The sequence below is a fragment of the Penicillium cataractarum genome (assembly GCF_028827025.1).
Source record: "Penicillium cataractarum strain IBT 29864 chromosome Unknown utg000002l, whole genome shotgun sequence".
Classification (NCBI taxonomy): Eukaryota; Fungi; Ascomycota; class Eurotiomycetes; order Eurotiales; family Aspergillaceae; genus Penicillium; species Penicillium cataractarum.
This window is the reverse complement of record NW_026622738.1, coordinates 4438214-4459893: the sequence shown is the minus strand read 5'-3', so window position 1 is coordinate 4459893 and position 21680 is coordinate 4438214. Positions and strand designations below refer to the sequence as shown.

Below are 21680 nucleotides of genomic sequence, written 5' to 3'. Positions count from 1 at the left end.
AGAAGTAATTCAATCATCACCAGTTGAGCCAAGCCAATCTACTTGGTGTAGACGGCTTTGAGCTGAGCCTTGCTGCAGCTTGAAGGAATAGTAGGCGTGTAGTAGCGGTTCAAGTAGAATAGCTGAGGGCTATTGTGGTACCAATCACAAACTGAGTTGTATGCATGTCAGTTCATCGACGCTCTTCTTTCCTTTCAAAAGATACCTGAATCATTCAGTCGTTCATTGCACTTACCGAGCCAACCACCGAAGCCGTCAGCCTCAGACCACACAAAGTTGCCCTTCTCGATGGAGAATCCCTCGGAGCCACCACCGACATTGATTTCAATCGGCTCCCACGCTATCGGCATAAGAATCACCATTAGCAAACGGACATTTCAACATCGGTAGATCGGCACTAGAGTATTGCTTATTGACAATATCTGTATACACTTACAGGCATAGTTCGTGTCTCCAGTGGCAATAATACCCCAAGGATAATCAGTCCCCAGGGCAGTCAAAGCAGTGGTACCGTTGAGATAAAACGATGGGGCGCTGGTGCCATTCTTGTCCAGCACAGCATCATTGAAACCCGCACCGGTGTGGTAAGCGTAGACGTAGAGGTTATTGTGGTGAGAGTTTTTGGCACCGAAAGTCTTCAACTGGAATTCTTTCGTGGCCCTGGCAACGGGGTTGGCCATGGCCGTTGCGGCCAGTACGGCGATGGTTGCTAGGAACTTCATGGTCGCGGGCTTGAGTGATTTGGGGATGATGAAATGGTTGTGTCTGTGTGGGCTGGAAGATCTGCTTTTAAGATCGCCTCAGGACAAGATGATCTTATTATAAATCTCACTGGTACAGCGTAGGGTGTGATCGTGCGATTCTCAAAATCCAGTCATAGGCAGCAGTCGCTGGGAAGTCGGTTGGGATATTGTTCCACCTCCAAAAAACCGAGTGTGATGTGGAAAATAGTGCGAAGAAAGACTGAAAATCAGGACTCGGTAGTGAGACATAAGCGACAGAAGCAATGTTCTTCATGCAGCTAGTTAGTGGCGATGGGGAATGTGCGCCCGCCACTTGTGAGTGATGTTGACGCCGATCTCCCCGCATCGGGTATCAATAGAGGCGGAGCCTATGGGAACCGGTGTGGACTGAGGGGATGTGAGACATTCCTTGATGTGATTTCTTAATGTTCACAGTATATATCCCCTTTGTCGGGTTTACATAACTATAGTATGACCTATTCGGCACCCACCTCCGAGTTATGGCTTTGATAAAGCGCTGGTCATGCGACAAAAGGCCGCGAGTACCGTGAGCCACGAGATGATGTCAGACCGGGTAAATTCTTAGTGTGCCGATCTGAATATCTGAATACCGATGGAGTCGTGCATTTGCAGGCTCTTTTCTAAATATACAAGAAATGATATTATCGCAATTATAGTACAAAAGCTTGTGCAGTTTGGATCCACAGGACATTGAATAACGAGTCACATGGCGCGTTGGAAGGGACGTACTCGCTGAGTTCGTGCGAGACTAGTCTATGACTAGAACATCAATCGTCGTTCTACTACCACTCCTTTTAAGCTTGGTAGTTGGCATCCGGCTCAATGGAAAATCGTGGACCGACCTTTCAACGATACAGACTGTTTGGGGCTCTGCGTCTACATTGTGACTGCTAGAAGCAGTACGTCATCTTGGTTTAACTTCTGACACTCAAAAAACCATTGAGGAGCTAATAAGCGGTAGTACTAGTGGCTTTGCTAGGTATTTCGAGCAGTATCACCAAAATAGCAATGCGATATTACGAAAACCCGACAGTTAATTAGATGGCCTAGTGATGTATCATGGTGCTCCGGAAACCATTGTTCCGAGAGATGAGCGAAGTTAGCCCGCTCACCCTTTCAGAGCTCCAACACAAACTTCGAAATGCAACCGCTCACGCCTTTGTTTGGACCTCGGTCAACGGAACTCCCTAAGCCGCCAGTGCCATATACTCCCGAGTGGAGATTCACCGCAAGATCTCACACTGCTTCGAGTCCCACGCCGGTAGTGCGAGACTGCTGTATCAATAGTGAAAGTGACCGCGCAGAGAGAAGGATACTACGTCCAATCGACCGATGCTTAAAGCATCCCCCTTTGCCCGGCAAAGAGGGATATGACATGGTCAGCTTAGAGGCCATCGACGTCTTGAAAGGGGGTGATGGCCATAATTCTTAGGTATTCACGGTCCGACTACTAGACTTTGAGTCAACATCACAGTTGCTTCCTCAGAAAGGCATAGTACTTGTTGCAAAAGTATACGACCCACTTTATTTCGATGATGACGAAGGGTACCTTAACCTATTCCTCTGCGTGGATAAATACTACACTCATGAGGCCAATACATACCTAGCCCTTAGCGAACTTCCAAGGTCAAGGGATTCCGAGATACTATGGGTCATACTCCTTGAGTCTACCTGTGAATTCAGTGCAAACACGGACAGTTCGAATGATTTTGGTCGACCGTATTGAAGGTATTACCATGGCAGATACTAAGCCGAGGAATTTTTCAAAATCAGTTCGTCAAAGCATTTTGAAGTCTATTGTGGACCTTGAGAGCCGGATATTTCAAAGAGACATTTGGCTTACCGATCTTGAACCACGCAATATCATCATAAGCTCCTTAGATAGCGACAGAACTAGTGTCGTGTTCATTGATTTCGCCCATGCCCTTTTCAACTGCAGACGAGATGAACCCTTTTTGTTACAGTTGAATTATTTTCTGGGAGAATACGTTTCGCCGGTCCTTCGGTGGAAGGAAAGCAGAAGCAAAGGAGATTCGTTGTCAGAGTGGATTGATTGGGATTGGGATCCCTGGCTCGAAACTGAATTTGTGCATACGATCTCAAGCATCAAGCCAGGTATGCGAGAAATATGGCCCGACGAATAGTCAGTTCTGTGAGTGATCCTATGGTGGGTTGGGTGGGTGGTTTTGGATATGGAATGTGGTTATGTTTAGCCATGTAACAGTACATCATTCTATTTCTATATTTTTCCCTTATTACCATAAAAACCTGAAATAAAGTTTTAGATAAGGAAATAACCACCACATAGGGGTTGAAAAGTATGGCAATGTTTCCAATATAGAAGGCAACAACGGGCGGCACTGTAGAGTCGATACAGCTTCTTGACAGTTGATTTGCCAAGATGAACGGTGTGGCTGATGAATTCTAAAACAATTCACATAATTCAAGCCCGAGCGGCTCTTTATTCCATTTGTGTTCTTCTCCATCCCTCTGGCGGTTTTCATATCCTCCTCTAGGCTCAAAATCCCATGTTCTATTGCGCCCCCAAGACACTACTGCCGACAGTTCCATCTGCCAGTCCACGCTCTTCATCCTTATCCTCTTCCACAGGCCGTTCCTGTTTGTTAGCCGGGGCAAATTTGCTCCGCATTCTAATTTGTTTCCCATACTTATAGAACAGAAAGGGAATAGCGGCAAGGAGAGTGGCAACACCCGCGAGCAAACTGCCTCCTCCTCCCACACCCAACGCCGCGAACATCTGGGATGTGAAAAGTGGTGCTGCCGCTCCACAGGCAGAACGAGCGATCGTGTTCGCAGCAATGGCAGATGCAGCGTACATCTGATAAACGTCCACGAGGTAATTCAGAAACCCGACGAAGATGAGCAGCAGGGCACTCGACAGAAAAACTCCAGCAAGGGTTGGTACAATCCAATGGACAGAGCTATGTCAAAGTCAGCTTATATCAGCAGTTTTTTTTTCGTATCGAGCGACTAACTTGAACTCGGCCGACCAGGCGAACCAGAACATGGTTGCGGCAAAGGCGATGCCTCCACCCATCGCCAACGGTAGACGGTCTTCTGGCTCAGCATCTTCCATCTTAGTTGTACCGTTGTCGACCTTTTTTTGACGCATCCGAGTGTCTGCTAAAACAATAGCACCGCCGAATAGAGCACCCACAACGGTTCCTAGCAACGGCAGCTCCCCAACGCCAGAGTTCCAGCCCCGTCTCTCCTGAAACACGATGGGGTATATGGTGAACAACATGTAAAGCAACGTGTAGACAAACGCCAGGTAAATTGCGCACAGCAAGGATATCGGGTCGAACAGAATAATCCATGGCCGAGTCAGAGCAACCTTATAGATGCCCACGAGTGTCCGATCACTGTCCTCAACTGGGGCTTTCACGTTTTCATATCCGGGTATCTGTGCATCGCGGATCCGTCGTGCTTTGTGATACAGGACAATCGGCGCGTAAGTCTCGGGAATCGTCAACATTATGACAGCCGATGCTCCACCGAGCCAGAGAAGCACATAGAAGCTCCATCTCCAATCCTCTTTCAACTGGAGGAAACCTGCTACCACAGGTCCGAGTGCTGGCCCAATCCAGACCATCGCCGAGAAACCAGCCATCGCATTGGCACGCTCCAGCGGATTCCATACATCGGCCAAAACACCTGGGCAGTTACTCAACGGGGCAGACACAAACGTTCCCGTCAAAAATCTCCCGACCAACAAGCTTCCAAAATTCGGCGGGAATGCACATAGAAAGTTAAAGACAAGATAGAGCAGAAAGGTAATGTAGAAGATCCATCGGCGACCGTAGAACTCGCTCAGCGGAGCGAAAATCAACGGCCCAGCACAATACCCTAGCAGGAATAGGGTAATCGTCAAGCCTGCAACTTCGTTGGAAATATCGAAATGCTCAGCGATTGATGGGAAACATCCACTCGGCGAACTCGAGGCGAAAGTGGCATTCACAACTAGAAGCACCGCAGCCATTGTCACACCAGCTCGACGGCGCATCGACCAATTCCGAGGGTTCTCAATATCCCCCGGACCAAAGCTAACGTATCCATCCTCATCAAGAGTAGGCGGAGTCTCATCTGTGAGATCTTTCGTTCTGTATGGTTTATTGACCGCACGGGACAATACGCGCGAGATGGGTGTCATCGCGACTACTGTGGGAGAATGAAGAGCTTCATGCCCGTAATGTTGGTGCGGGGGAAATATGAATGAGCCAAGCACCTAGAATACGCATGCAATAATCACCGTTTCCCTTATGACAGGCTAAACGTGCATTGGGAGAATTAATAATATTGCGATGTACCTAAATCCTTGGGGCCCCGCAGTCAGCGAATGGATATCGCCTTTAAGACCGGGGTCTATCTCCGCACCTGTGCCGAGTCCCGAGATGAGATCACTTGAACATGGAACTGCTGGTGGCGGTGACTGATAACAAGAAAAAGTACCGATTGAAAGTAGATTGATCAGATTTTGATTTGATGCCTACATAATTTGGTTGGGGATACTTAGGGAGATCGTGGTTCGTCTGTAGACCTTGATGGCGACCCTCGGAGCTAGTGCTGTACATAGATGGCGCGGCTGGTCCCGCACATCTCGTAATCATCATGATCTCACGTTTGAGTGGCCATGGGCATAAAGATATCCTTGAGCTAATCAGGTATGCACCTACGAGCCTTGCAAGGCTCGTGGTATCTTTCTGCCTGTCAGCGGGGTTATCCAATCATGTTTGCTTCTCAGTACCTTCAACAGTCTTGTTATCAGCTTTAGTACGACGAAACACTAACAAAATATCTCTCCTAAGCAGTCCAGCCTTCTCAATTTAAACATAATGCGTTTTTTGCTTCCGGTCCTAGATAGAGCTAGGTGTCACTCAATCGAAATCTATACCGCGAACCAGGTCGAGATAATTTGCATTACTCAAACGTCGCTTCTCTTTTAGTACCATTATATGCTCATTTTAGGGGTTAATGCAAATATCCCCGAGTCGACGTATATTTATCTTGTTTCGTAAGTATTAAGCTTAAGAGGTATGTTAACCTGTGCGAATATTTACTCAGGGGTTGAATTTGGAGCCCGTAGAACATCTAAGACTGACTGTCTAGACGCCTATCATAGGAAAGCTTGGGAGGGTTTGCCATGAAATTCAGTCACTAAAGAAGTTATATGTAGTCATTAAGGGAGTACCATAATTCCCAGTCATATTAGTTTAATATATTATTTAAATGGATTAGATATAAGTATACTTAACTAAAATCTATAGCCTAAAAGAGAGCTTACCAGTTTGATTTCATCCTATATATTGTGAGTATGGCCATCGGGAAGGGACAGATTACCATAGGGCTACATTTATGAACATCGTTTGCTACATGTTGAACCTTTTATGCCACACTGATAATCATTAAATGCCTCTTTGTCTCCTAGGATTTTATTCTAGCTTGAACATTATGATGTCTTATGATTTGATATTGTCTGAAACTGAAGGTTCACGAAGGGCCTCATAGTTTATGCTAATCGAGCAATGAAGCGAACGCGAAACATGCCGATCGGTGAGCTGGTTACTATATTCGGTCTAGTTAGGAGGCCCCTGCTCTTAGGCGCGTATTTTTAGGTCAGATTTAACGGCAGGGATGTGCAAACTGCAAACGCAGAATCGTTATTTTGCAATTAAGAGAGCCAATTATTTTCAAAAAATCCCCGATGTTAGGGACCAGTGATTGGTGATTATATTCTAGGGTCTGGAATCCTCCTCTTTCCATGAACTATGAGTGTTTAAGAAGATGTCTGATTAGGCTCTTCTATCTATCTTGTTGACTGACTTTCACGTTGTTTACCGATTATTGCGGGAGCCTAGGGATACTCAGGGGGACAATGTTTTCATCGAGCTTTAGCTCCCATTCCGACCGTGGAGCAACCCGCAAACCCCCTAAATGGAGGGTCGCTCTACGGTAGTTTCTTACAGACTATAGACAAGAACTAGCTGCTATTAAGCATCAAAAACTCAACCTAAATACCTATGCTAGCAATTTGTATAGAAAATAATCTAAATATGAATCAATATACACCATCAGGCCCCCGCTGCCCCTCTAAGCTCACTTGGATTGTTAAAGTGTCAGCTCATTCGGGACCCACACTCTGAGCACGGGAAAACTCTTCCCACCCCTGACCACGCGTTGTCCTCACGGAGAAGACGACTCGGGAGTTGAATTATTGTTTGCCCATTTATCATTTCAGTTCTTTCAGATCTACATTACTTTTCCAAAATCCCAGTGACTTCGATGGAATAGCGTGTTCCCGAGGCTTCCGCTCATCATCGTGAGTGTGTGTCAATTACCTGCAGTTCCGATCCAAATAATACTAAGAATCCCATCGTTTCAGTCGCCCAGCATGGATCCCGCCACATACGTGGATCCTGAGCTTACCATCGCAGATCATCTCGTACTCGACACACTCGTTGATAAGCCAGGCTCAAAAGGTGCGTATCTCCGTCTCCTAGTTGGCCTTCTGACAGCTCACTAACAACAAACAAGGGGAAACAGGGACATCATCTACACAACAAAAGCCCAGCGATGAAGATGTCATCCAGAAGCTCCAGGATATGAACGATGCATCGCATCCTGATTTCGATCCTACAATCTTCCAGTTTTGGGATACCCCAGTGCTCCGGGCTAAACTGCCTGTGGCTCTCCAGCGCTATGTCTTGCAGCCCTATCAGAAGTGGGCCCAAGGAGTTGTGCGCTTTCCCACCGATGTTGTCATGTTGACCCATCTTTTGCTGTATTTCACTACCATTGTGCCAAGCGCCATCTTTTTGTATTATCGCTTTTCCTGGTTCCATGGTGTTTTGCATTGGGTCATGCAATTATGGTACTGTGGAGCTTTCACCTTGATGAAGCACCAACACATTCACATGAACGGTGTCCTGGCCCCTGGATACTGGCTCTTCGACGCCCTCTTCCCCTACGTATTGGACCCGATGCTCGGGCACACGTGGAATTCCTATTACTACCACCACATAAAACACCATCACGTCGAGGGCAATGGTGAGCAGGATCTGAGCACGACTATGTTCTATGATCGTGACAGTGGATTCGACTTTGCCTGTTATGTCGGGCGATTCTTCTTCTTCATTTGGATGGAGCTTCCCCTCTACTTTTGGAGGAAAGGCCAGTTCAAATATGCCTGCAGGGCTGCATTCTGGGAACTCGGCAACTACGCGACCATCTACTTGCTCTACAACTACGTTAATGCTCGCGCAACCGTCTTTGTGCTCATTCTCCCTCTCACAGTCATGCGCTGTGGCCTGATGGTGGGAAATTGGGGCCAGCACGCTTTCGTGGACCCTATCGACCCTGACTCGGATTACCGCTCGAGTATCACCTTGATTGATGTTCCGGTAAGCATTGGTTAATTTTTTCCTAGTGTTGATATGCTAACATAGGTCCAGAGCAATCGATACTCATTCAACGATGGGTACCACACTTCTCACCACTTGAATCCTCGTCGCCACTGGAGAGATCACCCTGTGGCATTCGTCAAGGGCAAAGACCGCTATGCTGAGGAAAGGGCCTTGGTCTTCCGGAACATTGACTACATCTTCATTACCGTGTATTTGCTGCGCAAAGACTACACTCACCTTGCAAAGTGCCTGATTCCGATGGGTGACCAGGTCAACATGACTTTGGAGCAACGGGCAGAAATGCTGCGCGGCAGGACTCGGCGGTTCCCGCATCCCGATACCAAGAAACATCGCTAAGGATCATCTAAGTTCAAAGTTCTCTTGGCTGGAAGTGCCGAAGCGGATTTCGTATTTGATGAACCGGATTTATTGATAGACTGTACCAAATAGATGCCACAACTCATACTAGGCTGCTGCTTCGGTAAAAAGAACGCTATAAATCCCATACCTTCCAATAACAAAGCTTTTGAGCACAATTTGGACGTACGCTAATGATTCATCGATTATCAATCAGCCAGATCTGACCTTCCCAAGCCATCTGTGCAATTTGCCCTTCTTTTTGTTGAATATTGTCTTTTCAGGAGGATGAATATGAGGGCGCGAAGTCTGTTTCAATTGAGTTTGTGGATGTGGCGACCTTGTAGCCCCTTTCCACGCTATACGGGTCATTTCCTCGAGCTCCTTCGCATCCTGCGGAGTGGTTAGTATTGTGACTGCTGCAGACTGCTGCTGGAATTCTTCGAGATCCACAAGCCCATTCCTGCACAGGCATCGCAAAATACTCCGGATGGTCGCGGTTCCGTACTCCCGCATGCCTGTCCATACCACTTCGAACGGGATACGACTAACTAGGGGGCGAGTCTCCACCAGCAGGAGAATCATATCTAGAGGGTTGCCAACTACTTCTATACTAGATGGTAGGTCGTGCAAATCCTCTGCAGCTGAAGTTCGAGTAACCTTGAAAATCATTTCAAGGCTTCTCAATCTCTCTTCCTCGCTGATACTGTCCGTCTCAAAGCGATTCGAGATAAAATGGGCCATATTGCTCAACACGGCGGACACGTTGAAGTTCTCAGCGTCTGTGAGAGGAAGGCCCAGATTCTCCCAAGGATACCTCACATGACCGTATCCCGCAATCGTACGGTCAAGATGTTCAAGCACTGTGTTGAGCGACTTTTGATGACATTTCTCGTATTGCTGTGCAGAGTAAAATATGCCTTCTGTCAGTCGCTCCAAATGTACCGGATCTGCAAGTCTTGGGTCTAGCTCTTTTGCCTCAGCAAGTTGAATATTGCAAAGTACAGAGTGGACATCAAAGCTGGAGGGCGTCCATTCTTTCAGAACTCGCTGGCAATCTTCTGTGACAAGGAAGTCTCGCACCGTCCGATGGAGAAAATCGACCCTGAGTTCAGACGGTGTTTCCCACTTGCCCGTCTTCACAATCTCCAGGAACCCTTTAAAGCGCCCGTTAAGACGTGCCGTTACTTTGCGAACCTCTTCTTTCCAGAAATCCTTCAGTCTTCCTCTCTTCTCAGCTGAGTAGTCAACCTGCTTGGTGATGGCAACACTAGCATCTAGCTCTAACTCATCAAGGTACCAGAAGCTGACAACCGAGAGCGGGTTCTTTGCAGCCAGTGCTATAGAAAATCCACGAGCAATTTGTGCTTGATAGAACGTGTCCAAGGAGTCCATGATATGTTTGAAAAGGTCGTTGAGGTCGGCTGGATAAGCACTCACGCGACGCTTCAGGTCCACGATTCGGTCCTCATTGACTAGGCCTTGTTTGACCAAAAGGACGACCAGATAGACCCAGAGAAAAACGCCATTTGAACGTTGAACAATATCTGAAGCCAGTTCTGTGGCATCTGGATTAGATAGTGCCAAAGCTTTAAAATCAGCACGGTCTTGCAGTTGGTTCTTCACATAAAGCTCGATGTCAGGCCTGTTCAGGTTCTCCAGGTAGAGCTTGCGTGTCGAGTTTTTCCCCAGGGCTTTCTCAAAAATGTTCCAAGGTCTGCTTGCCACACAGAGCTTGATTGGGGATGTCTTAGCCATGTACGAAAGTAGATTGACCAGATCCTCATGTTCGCCCTCATATTCATCCAAACCATCGATGAAGATACAGAACGCATTGGACGAAGCCGTCTGTTGGGTGATCTTTTGTAAGCCGCTTAGCAGCTCCCGGCGACTCCACGGCATTGATAATTCATTGAAGTCATAATTCAAATTCAAGGAGTCATTCCATTGCTCTGGAAATGTTGTTTCAATAAGTTCAGGACACTTCCGGAAGATGTCAAACAATAAAGATCGAAGTAGACCCTCCTGCGAGCGATGGAGATCGGTACCATTGATCCAAAAGAAGTAATCAATAATGACCAAATTTCTTGTGCCTGCCCATTTGCGTAGGTGATCAGATGTATCAGGGCTGCTGGCCAGGTACTTCATTAGAGTGCTTTTGCCCGAACCGGGTTTCCCACTTATCCAGAAGAGAGGGTCCTCAGAAACCATCCATTCCGAGAAGTCCGATATGTAAGCCCAGCTGTACGTGCGCTTGTGGGCCTCTGTTACTTGAGACCGACGTAACTCCATACCATCAAAGCGAAGACTTCGCATGACGAATAATTGTATAGCCATATTATTACTGGCAAGGGCCGAGGTCATCACTTTTTCCGTGATTGCGGTGATATCGACAGTCGGAAGAGCTTCCAGTTGTTGGATTTCTTGTTGCCATTTCACTTGCTGTCGGGGCTGGGAATTCTCGCCTTTTTCCTGCTTCTGAGCAAGCATGAACATTTTGCTTTGTCGCTCAAAGTCCGCTCTCAGTGTCTCCATGGATTCCATCACCGTTTTTCTCAAGTCTTGGATCGATGGCGCCAACCCAGCTCGAAGCAGGTTGTTGGTTTCGAGTAATTCGTCCATAATACGCATATTTCCACCATTAAAGCTGTATCCATGTCAGCATCTTGCTTCATTAGGAAATTCCATATGGCTTACCTCTGCATGATCGTCAGGCGGAGGATAAGCTGCAATCGATACGACTCGAGTTTTTTGGCCATTTCATCGATGCGGTCTTGTTTCCACATTGTTTTCAAGGCGGCTCGAAAACTGCTCCATCGCGAAGTGTTGCTGTCCTGCAGATCATTCAGAACCAAGAGAAGCTCATTAGCGGTTCGTTTGCACCTGTCGCCAAGGTTGACAAGCTCCGTTTCTTCGGGTGTCAAGGAATTTGGATCGATGGGCGGCTTCAAATTCGCCGTCAGTGAGTGCAGATCGTTGGTGATGCCCAACAAAGAGTCGGTGCCTTCATCGTATCCCGTAGCACTCTTGTAGATCTTGCGCGACTTGGAGAACAACGTGCCAGAAAAGTGAAGGAACTGGCATACCGCACAAGCCAAAGACAGTGAAGTGAATGGATCGAGGACCATTTTCGCGATGCGATCGTTGCAATTAGAAGAGAATGATGTAGCGGTAATGGGTAGCTATGGCGATGGAAATTATTTGGTTGTTGCTCAGCCCCGCTGGGGCTGAAGTACGATGGCGGCTTTAAACACAACATGATTCGAGGGCAATCATAGGTACCGATACGATATCGATACAGTTTTCATGCACGAGTAACGAATAGTATAGCAGTAAAGTCATATGTATGATGCTTCAAGACCCATAGAGCAATTGCTTTGATCTTTAGGATGGTAGAACTATTCACATGACGACACTTTGGATACTTGGAGCGGATGAAATGGCCGTAAAATGAAGCCACCAACCATAGGACGGGCCGGCAAATGTGCAAGTCCACGTGCTTTGAGTACCTTATGTACCTACTCAGATGAGTAGAGTTATCAGCAGCACTCAAAAACAGTGTGTTGCTGAAACTACCGCAAACCGCATTCTTCGGCTAATACAGACAGGTCTGGGGGAGACCGACGAAGCAAGAGTATTCCTCAGGCCTGGAAATGACACTAGTTTTCATGAAAGAAAAGATAGTATCGTGAGCGACAGATCTGGCAAAATTGAGGCTATTGTTATGAGCAACGCACCTATTGAAAAAGGGTCGCGAATGCTAATACGGCGCCTTTCTCCAATTTATGAAAGATTATACACAGTGGATCCTAACAACAAGGGTCTGACTGAAACCTGAAAGAAGGTGGGGACCAAGCAAGAGAAGCCATCGAATGATCAATAATATAACAGCTCCATATGAAAGCGTGCAGGGCTCCAACGCCCCTCTCGGTATCTGATGATCTCACCCTACCTTGGACGCTTAGACCGCGTGGGCCGAGCCAAGATCTTGCGCTGTGAGGGGTCTTTGGTGATTGGATCCCTATCACCCGATTCCGGTCGCACTAGTTCTAATAGATAGCTGCGGGGAAAGATGTAACCTTTGTTTTTGTGATGCGGTCGACAAAGCAATCACAGGGGTAAATCCGATGACAAGGCACAGCTGACAGGAGGCATCGGATGCATGCCGCACGTATAAAGACGGCACCCCTTGGAACGCGACTTTTCTCTTGATTCCAGTGCATTACAACCGCTAAGATCTGGATTTGACGGCGAATAAGCCTCTATTCAACTCATAATGCGCCCGTGGCTTCCACTATCATTAGCCACTCTGGCAGCTGGTTATGTTGTCAACAAAGATAAAACCTGCACACTATACCCGGAATCTCTGAAAAATAATGGCCAGGCAGTCGACGATGCCCCTTCAATTCAAAAGGCCTTCGAACTTTGCGGTACCGATGGCAAGGTCATTTTTGCTGCGAACCATACATTCAATGTCAATTCTGTTATGAACACGACCAACTTGTTGAATTGTGACGTGTCTCTAAGGGGTGAGCTCCGCTTCTCGACGGACATTCCATATTGGCTTTCACACTCCTACTCCGTTGTCTTTCAAAACCAATCTACCGCGTGGCTATTTGGCGGTACAAATGTCACATTTCGAGGCGAAGAGGGTGGCTGGTATAATGGCCAAGGTCAGGCTTGGTATACTCAGAACCGTAACCAAAGCAATCAACCTGGTCGGCCTATTAGTATCACCTTCTACAATTCGACAAACCTTCTAGTGGACGGACTCACTATAATTCAACCTCAATTCTGGGCAACGTTCGTCTGGCAAAGCAAGAACGTCTCTATTACGAACTTTTTCGTCAATGCCACCAGTGATGATGAATGGGGTACCGTGAACACTGATGGCTATGATTCTTGGAATAGCGATAACTTGCTTGTTGAGAATGCCGTCGTCACGAACAGCGATGACTGCATCGCTGTTAAAGGAAACACAACGAATCTTGTTGTCAGGAATGTCACCTGCCACTGGGGTTTCGGTATGGCAATCGGGTCTGTGGGACAGTATGCTACGATGCCCGACTACGTGGAAAACATCACATTCGAAGATGTCAAATGCTATAATTGCATGGAAGCAGCTTTCATCAAAACATGGCAGGGAGTTCCCGAAGACAACAGCTCGAACGGCGATGGTGGAGGCGGCGGCAGCGGGCTCATCAAGAATGTGGTGTTCCGCAACTTTGAATTGACCAATGTTGCCTTGCCTATTCAAATATCTCAGTGTATCTATACTGAGAATGGGCAAAACTGCAACACATCAAAGATGGCAATTGAGGATGTCACATGGTCCAACATCAAAGGCACCTCGCGGTATAACATTGCTGCTTCGCTGTATTGCTCGGACGTGCACCCTTGCCCGGGTATCAAGTTTGAGAATGTCGAGATTCAATCGGTCAACCATACCCTGGGGCTGCCTATGTCTGATACGACATTACAAGATGAGGTGTACCAATGTACGAATTTGGTTGACAGTTCGGGCGTTCCCTGCAATCGCGCGGCACCGAGTAATTATGGACAGGTCGTTACTTCGAACGTGAAAGATGACGGAAGTAGCACTGACACTTCGATGGACTCGATAGTGGCAGCCAAGAAGGAGGAGCAGGAGAAACTTGGTTATCAACACTGATCATGACCCCGTAAATCCCTAGGAATCTCAGTCCTAATATTGGGTTATCCCGAACACAAGTACATAATTCTTCTATCTGAACCAAGAGTGTATACAGAACAAGGAAAACATCGAACGTCTGTTCAAAAATCAAAGCACTAAACGCATCCTCCTCTAAAACGTCATATGCTTTTCAAATAGATCCATCATCGCCATGGCCCTAGCGGAGACCATCTTGCACTCATCTGTAACGTTAGAATCCTTCGAAACCTCCCCGAATCGCCGCTTCCAAAACTGCCACCTTTCGAGGGAAAGACCGGTTGTGCCATTGTAAAGGCTACCAGAGTCCCATGCCCCTCTATCCGGCCAAGTCTCATATGTTACATCATAGAGAGCTGGCTCCAGGATGAGGTTGAATATACTTTGCCCATTCCACAAAATCCACTGCGCTGCTCCCAGAATCCAGGAGCTGCGAACTTCCTTCCCCTCGTGGCTTCTTTCGTCTTCAAAGGCAGCACGCATAGCCCACAGAGCATATGTGGGATCCGTCGGGAAAATACGATGTTCGTATAAATGAGCTAAGAATGAGTTATAGTTCACATATCTGTCGGGATTGTCGCTATCAGGACCTGAAGCAAGTGGTCAGCGTCGTTGAAGTCTTAAGATTGGTTTTATTTGAGTACCTTCGCAAAAGTCTTCCATGGAATGTTTGAGGAGGTTGAAACGCCAGACTCTGCCATTCTATAAATTTCGAGTCTCCTGTTAGCGATGACCACAGGCAGGGTTGGGCAATAATTACCTCTTTGGCAAGGAATGTGAAATGACTTGAAAGACCAAGAGCCTCAAGCAATTGGGCCAATCTCGAATGTGACAAAGTTTTATAAGAAGCCATCTCAGCGAGCTCAAAGCAGTCCTCTCCAAATCTACAGATCTCCTCAGAGTCGGGAGCATCCGTAGGCAAGAGCTTCAAGAGGGACTCTACAGCCAAATCGAGTGGCAATGGACTCTCAAGGCCCAAGTAATCGTTCAGCACCGCGAAGGCTTTCTCTTGCGTGTGCTCTATATTCGAGGTCACTTCTCTCGCTTCTCGATCCTTTCCAGACGGCTTTCGGCAGAGCTGAGATAGGTGAAGGCCCATGTTGTGTATCACGAGCGGGTCTGATTTGCGATATTTGTGGTACTTGGATGAATGCTGTGAAATATTGAGAGGTTGACAATTGAAATAGAGAAAAGGACTGGGAATACATCACACAGAGCTGCTTTTTAAGTACCTGTCTAGCTCGTGCCTGAGAAAAGATTTTGCAGCCTGCCGTCAAGCGCTGGTTAAGCGCTTTTTTCAGAAAATCATCACGGGCGCTACGTATTTGCATTGGCTGAACCATTAAATTGTTAGCGCCGGTTTCAGGATTTTTTTTATTTGACAGGACTAGGGACTTTTGATCTCTTCATACTGGCGTTCGTTAATTTATGTATCATCTCAGACCATGGAAATTTCCTGAAGAAAAGGTCGAATAGATGGTGACCTTGGCGGAAATCGTTCCTAGATGGTCAAATGACGAAGGAACAAAACACATTTACAAATAGTCGCCCATGCACAAGTGAGTGATAGGGATGATCGACTTTATTCAAATCTTGAAACACTAACTTCTGCATAAAAGAAATTCTTGGTCTCGAGATTTAAGCGCTCAGCTCTAAGAACAGCTAAGAAGGGCAAATGATCATGTCTTGGCGGGGACCAGGCTTGACGTATCCTAGGAGCACACAATCATGATACTCGAGATAATAGCTTCAACATGGATTCTTGATGACTTGGTCATTGACTCTTCATTATTCTGGTCTATAAAGTTGATTTGTAATTGCTATATGACATACCTGAAGCTGTTCTTGGGAGGATAAGGTAATTAGTGAGCAAGGTGACTCACGGATCGTATCAAGCGCCATAAAAACGACGATGCCCCTCTATTTTACAAACCTCGATCAATCACAAAAAACGACTCTTAGTTCAGCCTCTCTAAAATGACATCCCCAATCGATCTAAGTCTTCCAACGGCTCTAATTCTCATCGACAACCAATCGGCCTTTACCCACCCGACAACCGTTTCTCACTGGGGCGCCTCACGCTCCAATCCTCTCTACGAAGCGAACCTCCAATCACTTCTCTCCACTTTTCGAGATGCACGAGCAACATCGTCGACTCCACTAGAGGTGATTCACGTCTTTCACTCCTCCGACTCGCCTTCTTCGCCTCTCCACCCGTCACATCCGGCGGGGGAATCCGACCGCTGGACTTTGCCGTCCCGGCAGCGGACGGGTCGGAGCCTATCTTCTGGAAGAATGTCAACTCTTCGTTTATCGGGACGGGCCTTGAGTCGCATTTACGGCAGAAGGGTATCAGGCAGATTATTTGTGCTGGTTTGACGACGGATCACTGTGTCTCGACTACGGTTCGTATGGCGGCGAACTTGGGCGTTGTCGATCGCCTTTTGGACGAGGGTCCTGTTCGGTTTAGATCTGATGGTTCTCGTGAGAAAGAGGTGCGAGTGGAGAAGGGGCGTATTATTCTTGTTTCTGATGCGACTGCGACGTTTAGCAAGGGTGATTTTGATGCGGAAACCGTGCATAAAGTCTCCGTTGCCAGTCTTGATGGCGAGTTTGCCGATGTGATTGGAACCGAGGAGGCGGTCAAGGCTCTAAAAGATATCAAGAAGCCTTGAGTTATCCTAGTGTGTTAAAGGGACTCGGAAATACGAGCATTGTCGGGTGCGATCTATGCCTTATATCCATACCAGCCTCGGGTAGAGCTCTTTCGAGAGCCATAGCTCCATACAAACGAAGTTATATTTGCTGATATCTATTGATTTACTGTGAAGAAGCGGTAGTAGGCTTATATAGCAATGCCTGCTGGATTTAAGATCTTTGAGATGAAGTCAAGACGACCTCATTTCAATTAGAATGGCAGGCATATAGTTGAGCCAGCTCAATGTTATAGGTCAACCGCCTGGGCTGACAGGTTGCCTTTGAAGTACTGCTAGTCGTTGCAGTACAAAGTGTCGAGCCACCCTTAAAAGTACATCTACCATAGTGGAAAGTCAACAAAGTAAAAGTTACACGAAACTAATTACTTCAAGGGTCTCTAACACAAAGGAGAAAAAGAATACAGGCGCGGCTTAATGAGATGAACCGCAGATGACCATTTGAACAAATGGTAAATATACCTCCGAACCCCCAGTCTTCCAACAAAGAACCAGGACACCAAGAGAGCACAAAAACGTCAAAAGCAGAGCTTCAGACTGGGAATTTAGACAAGGTCACGCTTGACGAACTCGGCAAGCAGGGCCTTGCCCAGGGAGGCAGGGCTGCGCTCGACGATGACACCAGCATCCTGGAGAGCAGCAATCTTGGAGTCGGCACCACCCTTACCACCGCTGACGATGGCACCGGCGTGACCCATGCGGCGGCCGGGGGGAGCGCTGATACCGGCAATGAAGGAAACAGCGGGCTTGTTGTGGATGTTGTTGGCCTTGAAGAACTCGGCGGCGTCCTCCTCGGCAGAACCACCGATCTCACCGATCATGATGATACCGTCGGTCTCGGGGTCCTCGAGGAAGATCTTCAGGCAGTCGATGAAGTTGGTGCCGGAGAAGGGGTCACCACCGATACCAACGACGAGGGACTGACCGAGACCAGCCTGGGTGGTCTGGTTGACGGCCTCGTAGGTCAGAGTACCGGAACGAGAGACGATACCGACACGGCCGCGCTTGTGGATGAAACCGGGCATGATACCGATCTTGCATTGACCCTAGAGAAGCGAACTGTATAAGGATATGACGTTCAGCTGTCGGCGAGGATCGTCACTTACGGGAGCAATGATGCCGGGGCAGTTCGGGCCGACCAGGCGGGTCTTGTTCTGAGTCTTGAGCATGTCGGTGATGCGGACCATGTCTATGGGGTATATGTTAGATCGGGTTCCACTCGGAGGCGATAAACTCGTTTCGTACCGTGCTGGGGAATACCCTCGGTAATGCTGTAGTGCAAACAAGACAGTTAGCTCGGGCTCTAAAAAAAGTGTACTTTTAAAGGGGAGCTCTTAGGGAGCTCGGGGGCCGGAAGCACTTACCAAACAACAAGGGGCATCTCAGCAGCAATGGCCTCCTCGATACCAGCAGCAGCAAGAGGAGGACTGATTGCAATTAGTTATTGTCTTCTTGCGATCATCTGGGGGCAGCATAGCGGATATCATACGGAACGAAAATAGCGGAAGCGGTAGCACCGGTCTCCTTGCGAGCATCGGCAACGGTGGCGAAGACGGGGCGGTCGAGGTGAGTGGTGCCGGCCTTCTTGGGGTTGGTACCACCGACGACATTCGTGCCTGTTATTTATGAGTTCGAGTGGTCTTTTTCGCGATCGCGACGAGAGGATAAATACCGTAGGCGATGGCCTGCTCGGCGTGGAAACTATTTCAAGAATTCGTCAGCGCCCAGCGCATGGAATCAGGTTTGACATGGAAGATTGATACTCACGTTCCCTGCTTTCCGGTGAAGCCCTGGAAGAGAACCTTGGTGTCCTTGTTGATCCGCAGGTTGTTCACAGTGTCGGCATAGGCAGAGGTGGCCTTAAGGTAGGTCCGGCGCTGCTGGCCAGCGACATTGCGGACGGCCGAAAAGGTGTTACGGCTGAAGGCCTGCATGACTGCAAGAATGTAATTGAAGGGAGGGGGGTGGAGAGGAGAGGGGAGAGGAGAGGTTGAGAGGAAAGAGGTTGACTCGGGGAAGAGGTTAGCAAAGGATTCGGGATGCGCGCCCGGGAGTTTTCGTTCGGGACAAATCTTTACTTAAGCGGACCCGACTTGAGTTCGGATCGCTGCCTCGGCCACCAACTTTTTTCTATCTAATCGCTTCAACAACCCCACCACCACTGCGAATATCCCGGCATCTATCTCGATCACTCTTCGATATTCGCCTATTTCCTGTCTTGTGTCTCGTGCCTCGTGGCAACCCCAGTCGCCGCTGCGCGGTGAAACTCCTGCACCATGGCCACCATGACCATGACCGCGCCGGTCAATAAGAAGACGGCGAAGAAGAACAACAAGCTGATCCCCGAGAATGAGCGATATATGCGAGCATGCTCCGACATTGCGAATGCGCTCATTCAAGAATACGAGTCGCAGAGAGACATCTCGGCGCCGCGAAAGGACATCAATCTCAACAAGCTGCGGGGCATGATCGCGAAGAAGCACTCCCTAGCAAGTCAACCGCCACTGACGGCTATCATTGCCGCCGTGCCAGAACACTATAAGAAATATATCCTGCCGAAGCTGATCGCGAAGCCAATCCGTGAGTCAAGCCCATTCGATACCGACTAGACCTCGAAGCTAATCCCACCACACAGGAACTTCCTCCGGTATTGCCGTGGTCGCTGTGATGTGCAAGCCTCACCGATGCCCCCATATCGCATATACCGGTAACATCTGCGTCTACTGCCCCGGTGGCCCCGATTCCGACTTTGAGTACTCTACACAATCCTATACCGGATACGAGCCGACGTCGATGCGTGCGATTCGCGCTCGCTACGATCCGTTCGAGCAGGCGAGAGGACGAGTGGATCAGATCAAGTCTCTGGGCCACAGTGTGGATAAAGTGGAATACATTATCATGGGTGGAACGTTCATGTCATTGCCGGAGGATTATCGCGATACCTTCATTTCTCAGCTTCACAACGCTCTGAGCGGTTACCAAACGGACAACGTGGACGAGGCCGTGTTGGCAGGCGAAATGAGTAACACCAAGTGTGTCGGTATCACAATCGAGACCCGTCCAGATTACTGTTTGGATACCCATTTGAGCAGCATGCTTCGCTACGGCTGCACCCGGCTGGAGATCGGTGTGCAGAGTCTGTATGAGGATGTTGCGCGGGACACGAATCGTGGCCACACCGTCGCGGCTGTCGCCGAGACTTTTAAGCTCGCCAAGGATGCCGGTTTCAAGGTTGTCAGCCACATGATGCCTGATTTGCCCAACGTCGGAATGGAGCGCGACCTGTTCCAGTTCCAGGAATATTTCGAGAACCCTGCCTTCCGCACGGACGGCCTCAAGATCTACCCTACTCTTGTTATCCGTGGAACCGGTCTCTACGAGCTGTGGCGGACTGGTCGGTACAAGAACTACACTCCCAATGCTTTGATTGATCTCGTTGCTCGTATTCTTGCATTGGTCCCTCCATGGACTCGTATCTACCGTGTCCAGCGTGATATCCCCATGCCTCTCGTCACTTCCGGTGTCGAGAACGGTAACTTGCGCGAGCTCGCTCTGGCCCGAATGAAGGACTTCGGAACAACCTGCCGTGACGTCCGTACACGAGAGGTCGGCATCAACGAGGTTAAGAACAAGATCCGCCCATCGCAGGTGGAGCTCATTCGTCGGGACTATGCCGCGAACGGTGGCTGGGAGACCTTCCTGGCTTATGAAGATCCCAAGCAGGATATTCTCATCGGCCTGCTTCGTCTGCGCAAGTGCAGTGACACTCACACTTTCCGCCCTGAGTTCACTGGTCAGCAGACTAGTATTGTTCGCGAGTTGCACGTCTATGGTTCTGCCGTGCCTCTTCACGGACGTGATGCTCGCAAGTTCCAACACCGTGGTTTCGGAACCTTACTCATGGAAGAGGCCGAGCGCATCGCGCGTGAGGAGCACGGAAGCACCAAGATTAGCGTCATCTCAGGTGTCGGTGTGCGTAGCTACTACGCGCGTTTGGGATACACTCTGGATGGTCCTTACATGTCCAAGATGCTGGACCCGTACGAGGACGAAGAATAAATTCAAGTATTCCAGGGGGAGAGGTCATATCGGTCGATTCTGCATATACCAGGCGTTAGGGGAGCACGCTCCAAAAGTGGTTTCTTGTGACATAATGATGAACAATGATGAGATGTCTATACTTGATTGCGACACATAGCAAAGTATCCCTGCTAAGGATCAAGAGATAAGAACTTGTAATAATTCCGAGCCGCTATGTACATATCGCGCAGAAAAAAAAGGCTGTCTGTGTATGCATACTCGAGCAAAGGGAAGACCGGGATACCTGCCCAGCAAAATGTCTTCCTTGATAAGAGAGCAACTGCAGACTTGACTGCTGCATACCGACGGACTCCGGTGACCACACAGGAGGAGAATAAGCGTGGGATAGCGCGATTAATCGAAAGTGCCTGGTTGATTACAACCTCCGCTGATCCGTTTCAGAACTTCCCCGCCCTCTCAGACCCTGGTCACCCATGATTCCCCTAAAGACAGACCGAAATATATCAAAACCCCCCAATGATTGAAAAAAATGACAAAAAGGACCGTTCCGACACCGAATGAGAAGATGTGTTATTGTAGTTGTTGTTGTAATTGGTTTTTCTTTTTAGAGCTCTGCGCTTTAACGAAGTGATATGGCACCGCCCCGGCTGTCCCGAATGTGAAGGTAGGCTTGGAAGCCACAGAAGACGAAGAA

At 48.3% G+C, this 21680-nt stretch overlaps 9 protein-coding genes across 9 annotated transcripts; 4 read left to right on the top strand and 5 right to left on the bottom strand.

Annotated features, from left to right (window-relative positions):
* Nucleotides 1–38: 38 nt before the first annotated feature.
* Nucleotides 39–722, bottom strand: N7496_003644 (uncharacterized protein; the record flags this gene model as incomplete). The annotated part of the gene is made up of 3 exons (XM_056696575.1): nt 39–151; nt 236–340; nt 437–722. 3 exons carry the CDS (start codon nt 720–722, stop codon nt 39–41), a joined length of 504 nt encoding a protein of 167 aa, XP_056558787.1.
* Nucleotides 723–3297: 2575 nt separating this feature from the next.
* On the bottom strand, nt 3298–4935 carry N7496_003643 (MFS transporter; the record flags this gene model as incomplete). The annotated part of the gene is made up of 2 exons (XM_056696574.1): nt 3298–3706; nt 3761–4935. The coding sequence occupies 2 exons, from the start codon at nt 4933–4935 to the stop codon at nt 3298–3300; spliced, it is 1584 nt and encodes a 527-aa protein (XP_056558786.1).
* Nucleotides 4936–7173: 2238 nt separating this feature from the next.
* N7496_003642 (fatty acid desaturase) lies at nt 7174–8542 on the top strand (the record flags this gene model as incomplete). Its single annotated transcript, XM_056696573.1, has 3 exons — nt 7174–7261; nt 7317–8182; nt 8234–8542. 3 exons carry the CDS (start codon nt 7174–7176, stop codon nt 8540–8542), a joined length of 1263 nt encoding a protein of 420 aa, XP_056558785.1.
* A 213-nt stretch (nt 8543–8755) lies between these two features.
* N7496_003641 (uncharacterized protein) lies at nt 8756–11670 on the bottom strand (the record flags this gene model as incomplete). Its single annotated transcript, XM_056696572.1, has 2 exons — nt 8756–11189; nt 11240–11670. The coding sequence occupies 2 exons, from the start codon at nt 11668–11670 to the stop codon at nt 8756–8758; spliced, it is 2865 nt and encodes a 954-aa protein (XP_056558784.1).
* A 1148-nt stretch (nt 11671–12818) lies between these two features.
* N7496_003640 (uncharacterized protein) lies at nt 12819–14213 on the top strand (the record flags this gene model as incomplete). Its single annotated transcript, XM_056696571.1, has 1 exon — nt 12819–14213. One exon carries the CDS (start codon nt 12819–12821, stop codon nt 14211–14213), a length of 1395 nt encoding a protein of 464 aa, XP_056558783.1.
* A 153-nt stretch (nt 14214–14366) lies between these two features.
* Nucleotides 14367–15330, bottom strand: N7496_003639 (DUF3632 domain-containing protein; the record flags this gene model as incomplete). The annotated part of the gene is made up of 3 exons (XM_056696570.1): nt 14367–14821; nt 14876–14933; nt 14992–15330. The coding sequence occupies 3 exons, from the start codon at nt 15328–15330 to the stop codon at nt 14367–14369; spliced, it is 852 nt and encodes a 283-aa protein (XP_056558782.1).
* Nucleotides 15331–16208: 878 nt separating this feature from the next.
* Nucleotides 16209–16906, top strand: N7496_003638 (putative isochorismatase family hydrolase; the record flags this gene model as incomplete). The annotated part of the gene is given in 2 exon segments (XM_056696569.1): nt 16209–16381; nt 16396–16906. The coding sequence occupies 2 exon segments, from the start codon at nt 16209–16211 to the stop codon at nt 16904–16906; spliced, it is 684 nt and encodes a 227-aa protein (XP_056558781.1).
* A 584-nt stretch (nt 16907–17490) lies between these two features.
* On the bottom strand, nt 17491–18879 carry N7496_003637 (succinate--CoA ligase (GDP-forming) subunit alpha; the record flags this gene model as incomplete). The annotated part of the gene is made up of 7 exons (XM_056696568.1): nt 17491–17991; nt 18052–18134; nt 18191–18216; nt 18310–18372; nt 18435–18561; nt 18618–18646; nt 18713–18879. 7 exons carry the CDS (start codon nt 18877–18879, stop codon nt 17491–17493), a joined length of 996 nt encoding a protein of 331 aa, XP_056558780.1.
* A 342-nt stretch (nt 18880–19221) lies between these two features.
* N7496_003636 (Elongator subunit ELP3) lies at nt 19222–21004 on the top strand (the record flags this gene model as incomplete). Its single annotated transcript, XM_056696567.1, has 2 exons — nt 19222–19525; nt 19581–21004. 2 exons carry the CDS (start codon nt 19222–19224, stop codon nt 21002–21004), a joined length of 1728 nt encoding a protein of 575 aa, XP_056558779.1.
* Between the last annotated feature and the right edge of the window lie 676 nt (nt 21005–21680).